We start from the raw sequence: 9,912 nt of genomic DNA, 5'->3' as shown, positions 1-9,912 counted from the left end.
AAGAATCGACGCAGATTTTGTCGGCTGTTATTCGATGGATTGGGTTATCTACCGGGATGTGACACAGACAAGCGCAGATTTCACGGAGAAGCAATAGCAGATTTCTATTGTGAGACGCATAGTGGAACTGGGAGTCATTAGAAATGACAATCTATATAATCCATATAGATCTTACCTAAATATATTATTAATATTACTCTACGTTGTTGGCCGATGTCCAATTGGGAAGGTAGAGCGATAGCAGTTTTCTATTCTGACACGTATAGTATAAATGGGAGCCAGCAAAACTAACAATTTATGTCATATAGATATTACCTGATATTACTTAATATATTATTATTACTCTACGTTGTTTGGTGATGTCCAATTGGGGAGTTAGAAAAGTGATAACTGTTATTCTTAGACAATGTGGATGGTGACGATCCAGTATGTGTCATCGGTTAAGATTATTTAATGTGGAAGATGCCCTTTCACAATCAAGCCAAAAGATAAAATACAAACAAAATATCACGAAGATGCCCGAGTCAAGGAACATAAAATCTATAAAGCCACTTAGGCCTGTGATCAACAGCAGATTTATTGCAATTCTTTAGTTTATTCCTTCAAGATGGTATCTGTTTTTCTTGTGACTCTTTTTCTAATGGGTTTATGGGATCGGACCAGTGAAGGTCTTCCAATTCATAGGCATTTATCCTCCGATGGGATTGGCAATACGCCTCAGATGGGGTAACGTCCTCTGAATAATATGCTATTGGCAATTCTGATTTGATGTACTTATTGGCAATTCTGATTTGATATAATTATGTAGTATATCACAGAGACTTATATATATAGACGTGGGTATGCTTTGTGATTAGATGGAATAGCTGGAATCACTTCGGCTGCAACATTGATGAAAATATTATTCGTGGAACAGGTAGGTTGCTTATCTCCATGGAAGACACTTTTCTTAGAATAGCTTTTGGGTCCTCGTTATCCTAACATAAGTTTTGAATTGGGTACCTTCGTATGAATTTGTGTGGTACAGCTGATGCAATGGTTTCCACCGGATTATCGAATGCTGGATATGAATATGTAAATATAGGTAACGGATATTAATACAGATCTTTACTGTAATTCGTAGAAAGCATAATCGTATATACGTACCAATAATTTAACAGTCAGTTCTCAAGTGTTAAACCCGTGGTTGTATTAATGGACTATCAGATGATTGTTGGGGTGAACTGAACCGAGATGCACAGGTATCGTTATAGATTCAACACGACAAAGAGAATAGAATTATAACGCTCCTTCACTTGTTTTTTTGACTTGTAAATTCTTTAATTGGATCGAAAAGTTTTGATTAATTGAAAGGTGAGACTATGGATTATCAGGGTAACCTGGTTGCGAAAACCTCAACGTTTCCTTCGGGAATGAAAGCTCTGGCAGACTACGTACACTCTAAAGGACTGAAGCTTGGAATATATTCTGACGCCGGGTCAGTCTAATCATTCTTTACTTTATCAAAAATCTAATTGATTGTTGTTTCAACTTTAAGTGTGCATTCAATTTGATTTTGTGTTTGGTATGTTTTGCCAGATATTATACATGTAGTAAAACCATGCCAGGTTCCCTTGGACACGAGGAACAAGATGCTAAAACGTTTGCTTCATGGGTAAGCTCCTGATGTCAATCCATTTTTTCAACTCATTATGGGTGCAATACTGAAAATTAAATGGCTAAGATGTGGATGATTTCTCAGGGAATAGACTATTTGAAATATGATAACTGCTATAATGATGGCTCAAACCCTCAGGACAGGTATTTATTATTTGCTCTATGTTTCATCAACAAGCCTTCATAGATCTATCTAAACTTTATCTTGTATGGCAATTGAATTTTATGGAAAATATACAGGTACCCAAAAATGAGCCAAGCTCTTAATAATGCAGGCCGTACTATATACTTTTCAATGTGTGAATGGTAAGATACATTTGTGACTAATCTTGTTTTTAATCAAACGAGAAAGATCCCTTAGAAGTTTGGTTTCTTCTGCGAATTAGATGTTACATCTGTGTTTGATTCTGCAGGGGTGACAATAATCCTGCAACTTGGGCACCCAAAATTGCAAATAGCTGGAGAACTACAGGAGACATTCAAGACAATTGGGATAGGTAAAGGACATCATAGGTTGATAGGCAGAGTCTATTCTCTTATAGGTTCATATGTATGCTATATATTTAATACCTTTCATGAGTGTTCTGACTGTGGCTTGTTTTTTCCAGCATGACATCTAGGGCTGACCAGAATGACCAGTGGGCATCTTATGCAGGGGCTGGTGGATGGAATGGTAAGTTAACAGCCCTATTGACAGTATATAAATCGTCATGGTGCTTCTGCTAATATATCAATATAAATTCCAACGTCTACTTCCAATTTATGTTTGTTTTGGTCATTGCCTGAATTAGATCCTGACATGTTGGAGGTTGGAAATGGCAATATGAACACTGTGGAATACCGGTCGCACTTCAGCATATGGGCTCTAATGAAGGTAACAAAGGGTGCGCATGTATAACTGAATAAACAACTAGGAATTCAATAATATCTGTTTTATGACAACTGCTGAGCAGAAAAGGAGGCTAAAACAAAACAGAATAGGAAAAATAACAGACCAATATAGAGTATACATAGCGGAATTGTAAGAAAAATCTAACAATTTAATTTCACTCTTTCATGATGATTTAGTTGATAATCTTATATCCTGCAGGCACCGCTGTTGATTGGATGCGATATAACGTCTGCAACCTCAGAAACATTAGAGATTCTAAGCAACAGTGAAGTCATTAGTGTCAACCAAGGTCAGCTTTATAAAATCATTTGGAAGAATGACTTTTCACTATTATAAGCTTCAACTTTTATTATATGTTTCAGCGCTTTTGGATTTCTGCAGACCCACTAGGAGTTCAAGGGAAAAAAGTAAACAAGCAAGGGGATCTTGAGGTACATAATTCTTGTATGTTGAATATTTAATTTCTGTCTGTCTCAGCATTCTATGTACCACATGTACCAGTGAGTAAGAGCGAAGATTGTAAGATATCATATTATGTCGATGCATATGTACAGTTTTTATGCGCTTTCTTTGTCATGCTTTTTAGGCACTCTCTATTGCGCCTTTAATGTCAATATATGTACCGTAAATTTGACAATTTCTCTAAAAATATATTTTGGAACATGTAAATAACTGCAGGTTTGGGCTGGGCCGCTGTCCAACAACAGAGTTGCTGTAATCCTGTGGAACAGAAGCGGTTCACAAGCTTCTATAACTGCCAACTGGGGAGACATTGGGCTTTCCTCGAACGCTATAGTTCAAGCTAGAGACCTGTGGGCTGTATGGATGTTTCCTCCTTGTATTATTTTTCTTTTTTACACGACCAAAGTCATTACCGAACATAAACAAAGATACAATTTTTCGTTTAAGGCATCAGCAAACATCATTTTCTTGGTTTTACATAAAAAATTGATTATGCTCATGGTTAGGTAATGGAGTAATTATGACAGCTTTTCTCTTTTTAACAATGCAGCATTCATACCTCCCATCAAATTCGCAAGGCAGCCTCACATCAACTGTTGATTCACACGACGTCAAAATGTATATTCTAACGGTTATCTCGGGCTAAATTCACAGCAGAGCTCAAGAACAAGAATTATAAAGGGAACTACAGTTTACAGTTTAAATTATCCAACATATATCCTTTGTAACGTATGCTCTGTAATTTTCAAGCATATTTGTATCAGTTTCATGCACAACCAATGGTGAACGCATGAAGCTTGGATGGTTGAATAATCTCGAATTGCATGAGAATAAGATAGTGTAACAATAAAGCTAAACGTAAACATGTTGTTCTGAATTTTATTAAACAAGTTTCACAATGTTTATATTGGGAATTTTATTAAACGAGCTTCCCCATGTTTATGTTGGTTCTTTTGGTCAAGATTCGTATCCATAAACATGCTTCACACTTTAATTATTTCATTCCATTAATTGTCCAAAATTTCACCAAGGGAAAGATAATGTCCAAAATTCTAAATATTGATTGTGAAAGTTGAGTTTTCAACTTAAGGTTGGACACCGAACGTTTTGGTTGGTAAGCGTATTGGACAAGTGTGATGTCATCACTAGTATGAAAATGTGATATTATTATTTCAGTAGTTCACCTATCATGATAAACAATCATTTCAGTAGTTCACCTATCGTGATAAACAATCATTAGTCATGATTGTTCCTATCAACAACTTTGGAACATATGCTTTTTGATATAAACCGGACACGAACAAAAAAATACCGCAGCTGAATTATTTTTTAATTAAAAATTAATATTTATTATTAAAATAAATTTAATTATTTATTTTAATTTATTTTATTAATTTTTATGATATATATATATATATAATTTATTGTGAGTAATATATATATATATAAAAAAATTATTGTGAGTAAAGAGAAATAAATAAAATATTCCCCACTCAAATTCTATTTCTGCACGTAACAAAAACCTAAACTATTATACACATTACTTATGGAATATAATATATATATATATATATATATATATTTTAAATATAAATTATATTTTTAAATATATAATATATTGAAAAATGAAAAATCCTTAATACATTAGAATTATGCCATGTAAAATTATATTTTATTTTTTATTTTTTTAAATATAAATTATATTTTTAAATGTATAATATATTGAAAAATGAAAAATCCTTAATATATAGATATACATCTTTTATCTATTTTTGGTTTTGAATTTGTAACCTCTTAGGAAGAAACACATGCTCTTAACCATTAGGCCCATACAATTAAACAAATAAGAATTTATTTTGAATAAATATATCTTATGTAACATAGTTTGTATTAAATTGTGTGCTTACTCCAAATTAATTTAGTCTTTTAATTGATAATTGTTGTAAAATGAAGTTTATAATAATTAGAAGAAAATGTAATAAAATCTAAACAAAATAAATAAGTTTGATTAATAACAAAATTAGTAACATAAATGTTTAAACAAGTACATTTTTGTTAGAAGTGGAGACACACTTCTAATCACCGATTTAGATTTAGATGTTAACATCTTAACAACTTGAAAAGAAAACATGCTATCAATCACTTACATCATCATATTATAAGAAATATATATATATATATATATATATATATATATATATATATATATATATATAATCATTTTTTTAAAATTTCCTTTATGAGCACTATATCTACAATGATATAACAAGCATATATAATAAAATAGTCACATTGTAATATTATTATATTGTTATAATATATTTCATATTTTGTCATAATTTATATGGTGTTTATATTATAATGTAATTTTATTGTGCATGATAAAAAAAATACTTAGATCTAGCTAGAAGTATGCTTTGTTATTATGAAGAGAAAATTAGTCTATAGAAAGTCCAATAAGAGAAAAGTCTTCCATCCTATAAGGGGTGTTCTAATGAATAGAGACAATAATTGGAATATTTTCTTTAGGAATAGAGGGGAGTGTTCTAAGAATGTAAAGGGCTACAACCCATGAGGGAAGTGGAGCATAAGATCCGACTATTTCCAGACTCTCCATTTCCAAACATTCGATTGTACAAGATGTCCATGCTAGAAGCAAATGAGATGAAGCATCAGTTGCAACAACTATTGGTGTAGGGTTTTATTCGACTAAGTACCTTACTGTGTGGGTCACCCATCATAATTATGCCTAAGAAGGATGGGACTTGGTGAATATGCATTGATTATAAGGCGTTGAACAAAATTACCCTGAATAACATGTACTCCCCACATAGGATTGATGATCTATTGGATTAGTTTCAACAAGTAAACTACTTCACCAAGTTGGACTTAAAATCAAGTTATCACCAAGTTTGACTTGCAGACGAAGATACCTAGAGTACCACCTTCGAAACTAAGGAAGTTTTGTATGAGTTGCTTAGTTTAGAATGTGTCAACCCTTGGTTTTTCTTTTAACCTTTGCATGAAAATTCACTAGAATATGTTTGCGAGATGTTCATAGTTTAGATACGATTGTTATTGATTTTTATTTAGGAGATGGAATAATAACATTGAAAATAAAAATAAATCAAGGATAGCTAATAACCTCGACTCCTCCAAAGACAGAGGTATATATTATTATTGGGTTTTAAGCTATAACGAAAGAGCTTATTGGGTTTTATGATCTAACAACAAAGCTTCAAGTAGGTTGCCTTTACTACCCAACTTATATATATTAAACCATCCTAGGTCCATCTTAACTTCAGATCTATCAGGTACTGAGAGGGATCAAATCTCATGAGGTGCAAACCTTTTCTCAAGTTTTGCACTCAAAAAAGAGGTTTTCATGATGAGATATTTGATCTATCTTAATGTTTGATAGACCTAGAGTTAAGATAGATCTAGGATGGTCAATAAAAGTATGTAGAAGGTCTAACAAATGAATGATAAATCTCTTCACACATTTAAAGAATGTATGTTATTTGGTTTTGGGTATATCTAATGTTGGCATTATGATACAAGTGTTGTCCTTGATGGCAACTCACTCAGAAGCAGGTACAAGTGATGGCAACTTAATCAGAGGACAGATCTTAGTACAGCAGGACAAGAAAGAGATATACGCAGGTTCATTAAGGAAAATCAGCGTATACACGCAGGTTGGTTTCAGCAAAAGCGCGTACATGTGAAAAAGTACCTTTGGTCCGTGGCGGTTAGTCCTTGGAAGTTGTGCCTATGGTTTTGGACCATGGTGTCTCGACAGATGTGTCGATCCCTAGTTTTGAAGTTGATGGTATTGTGTTACTATGGTTTTGGACCGTGGTATTGTGAAGGACCTAAGGCTATATAAGGAGAAGATCATTAGGCAAAGGGAGGAAGTAAGGTGTGTCTGACGAAGTGAGAAGATCTGGTATTGCTGGTTATCTGTTCGGGACGCTTGGCAAGGGTCGGATCTGACAGCGGAGGTATAAGTAATTATTTCTAGATCTGCACGCGGGTTTCCTTTGGAGAAAGCGCGTATACATGCGGTTTTGGCATAGCGAAGTAGCGTATGCATAATAAGATTTGATATTTCAGGTTGCTGTTGATTCTGGTGGTTGTTGCAGAGTTCTGGGCTCTGGTTTGTGTTCTGCGTTCTTGATGACAGGGTTTCAGTGATTCAGTATTGGGTGATCTAGAGAATTATGATGCAAGTATAAGTTGATGATTGTATTGCAGCAGTGTTTGTTTTGTACTCATGGATCCAGTCTGAAAATTGATGAAACGTGGTCCCTGTAAGAAAGAAGGTTGTAGCCTTCTGTAGGGTCAGCACCTACGTACTAGTAAATGGATCAGCTAGTACAATAGCTGAGGGGGTTGTAGCTCCCTTCCAGAAGTAGTTGGAAAACGAGAGAGGGTTGTAGCCCTCTGCAGGTTGTAGCCTGTGTACTGGTAAAGGACTGCACCAGTACATTGTAAAAGAAGTTTCTTATTAAAGAAGAAAGAGACGAATTGCAGCAGGTGGTTTTCACCCACATTGGGTTTCCACCTTATATCATGGTGTTCATGTGTGTGGATTTTATGTGATGATCTGTTCTGTTATACTGCACCTGTTTACTGTCAATGTGGTTAATAATGTTCTGATGCATTTATTGAAGATAAGCTAACTGAATCATAAGATTTCTGGATATACGCTAGTTGCTTTAGACATAGTAGCATGTACACGCGGGTTCACTTAACTGAAGTAGCGTATATGTTTCTGAGCATGAAATTTGAAAAGTTTTATTGATCTGATAATATTGATTCACCCCCCCTCTCAGTATTATTTCCAACATCTAATATTTCATATCAAAATGTTGGTTCAATTTTGGGTAATCTAACATTCAAATTTAAATACATAGTTGTAATATATTTTTAAAAATATAAAAAATATGAATAGATAATTTTGAGCAATCATCAAATTAAAAGTATAAATGTTTAGATAATTGTATATTTTTCATATGTTGGAGAAGAGGCATTTTCTATTGGAATTGTATTTGGGGGTTCTTGTATGTAGGTGTGAGATGCAATCTTCATGTGAAGAGACAACTAGTATTGCCTCATAAAGGATATATAATCTTTCCTTATTAATGATCATACTGGAAAATTAAAAATTTCACTAGTAAATACCAACCAAAGATAAAAATTGTTGAGTTATAGAAAGAAGTATATTTTGTTATTCTTAAAGTAAAATTAGTCTATAGAAGATTCAATGAGAGAAAATTCTTTCATTGTTGAAGAGGTGTAATAAAGAACAAATACAACAATTGGAATATTTTCTTTAGGAATAGAAGGGAGTGTTCCAAGAACCTAAAGGAATACCACCCAAGAGGGTAGTGGAGCACAAGATCAAACTATTGCTAAACTCTCCATTTCCAAATATTCAATTGTACAAGAAGTCCATGCTAGAAGAAAATGAGATGAAGAAGCAATTGCAACAACTATGGGCGTAGAGTGTTATTCAACTAAGTACCTCATCATGTGGGTCACCCATCATAAGTATGCCTAAGAAGGATGGAACTTGGTGAATATGCATTAATTATAATGCGTTGAACAAAATTACCCTCAAGAACATGTACCCCCCACTTAGGATTGATGATCTATTAGATTAGTTGAAACAAGCAAAAAACTTCACCAAGTTGGACTTAAAATCTAGGTATCACCAAGTTCGAGTCGGAGATGAAGATACCTAGAATACCACCTTCAAAACTAGGGAAGGTTTGTATGAGTTTCTCAATTTAGACTATGTCAACCATTAGTTTTGGTTTTAACCTCTGCATGAAAATTCACTAGAATATGTTTGTGATATGTTCATAATAATTTAGTTTAGATACGATCGTTATTGAGTTTTATTTATGAGATCAAAATGATATCTAAAAAATAAAATTAAACCAAGGATACTTAATATCCTCGACTCCTCCAAAGATAGAAGTATATATTATTGTTGGGTTTTAAGGTATAAGAAAAGAGTTTATTGGGTTTTATGGTCTAACATAAGAGCTTCAAGTAGGTCGTATTTACTACCCAACTTATATATATTAAAACATATTAGATCCATCTTATCTCGAGATCTATCAAGCACCGAGAGGGATCAAATCTCTCGAGGTGAAAATAGTTCATCAAGTTTTTCACTCAAAAAAGAGGTTTGCACCATGAGATATTTGATCCCTCTTGACGCTTGACAGATCTAGAGCTAAGATGTATCTAGGCTAGTCAATAAAAGTACAAAAAAGGTCTAACAAATGAATGATAAATCTCTTTACACCTTTAAAAAATGTAAGTTATTTGATTTCGGATGCATCTAATATTTGATATAAAAATGTTGGTTCGTTTTTGGGTAATCTAGCATTCAAATTCAAATACATACTTATACTATATTTTATAAAAGGTAAAAAATATGAATAGATAATTTTGACCAATCACCAAATTAAGAGTATAAATGTTTAGATTATTGTGTTTTTTCATATGTTGGAGAAAAGGCATTCTATTTTGGAATTTTATTTGGGAGTACTTATATGTATAGATGGGATGCAATCTTCATGTGAAGATACAATCAATATTTCCTCATAGAGGATAGATAATCTTTCATTATCAATGAGCATAATGGAAAATTGAAGATTTCACTGGTAAATAGCCACCAAAGATTAAAAAATTTCTCCATTGTAGCAAGAAATATATTTTTTATTCTTAAAAGAAAATTACTCGATAGAAGAGTCAATGAGAGAAAATTATTCCATCCTTGAAGAGGTGGAATAAAGAATAGAGACAACAGTTGGAACAATTTCTTTAGGAATAGAGGGGAGTGTTCCAAGAACCTAAAGGGCTACCACCCAAGAGGGAAGTGGAGC

At 33.3% G+C, this 9,912-nt stretch overlaps 1 protein-coding gene across 1 annotated transcript; it reads left to right on the top strand.

The window, feature by feature from the left end:
- Nucleotides 1-522: 522 nt before the first annotated feature.
- LOC149208845 (alpha-galactosidase-like) lies at nt 523-3,934 on the top strand. The gene is made up of 15 exons (XM_089394158.1): nt 523-726; nt 858-916; nt 1,028-1,084; nt 1,207-1,241; nt 1,374-1,477; nt 1,579-1,654; nt 1,742-1,800; nt 1,897-1,962; nt 2,070-2,153; nt 2,265-2,329; nt 2,448-2,530; nt 2,747-2,837; nt 2,930-2,979; nt 3,227-3,367; nt 3,561-3,934. Exons 1-15 carry the CDS (start codon nt 608-610, stop codon nt 3,654-3,656), a joined length of 1,185 nt encoding a protein of 394 aa, XP_089250284.1. The 5' UTR covers nt 523-607; the 3' UTR covers nt 3,657-3,934.
- The last annotated feature ends 5,978 nt before the right edge of the window (nt 3,935-9,912 follow it).

Source organism: Pinus tabuliformis, chromosome 1_2 (genome assembly GCF_031772625.1).
Source record: "Pinus tabuliformis cultivar Carrire ecotype Pingquan chromosome 1_2, CPIR1, whole genome shotgun sequence".
In the NCBI taxonomy this organism is placed as follows: domain Eukaryota; kingdom Viridiplantae; phylum Streptophyta; class Pinopsida; order Pinales; family Pinaceae; genus Pinus; species Pinus tabuliformis.
The sequence above is the reverse complement of the archived record's forward strand: the minus strand, read 5'-3'. Positions and strand labels throughout refer to the sequence as shown.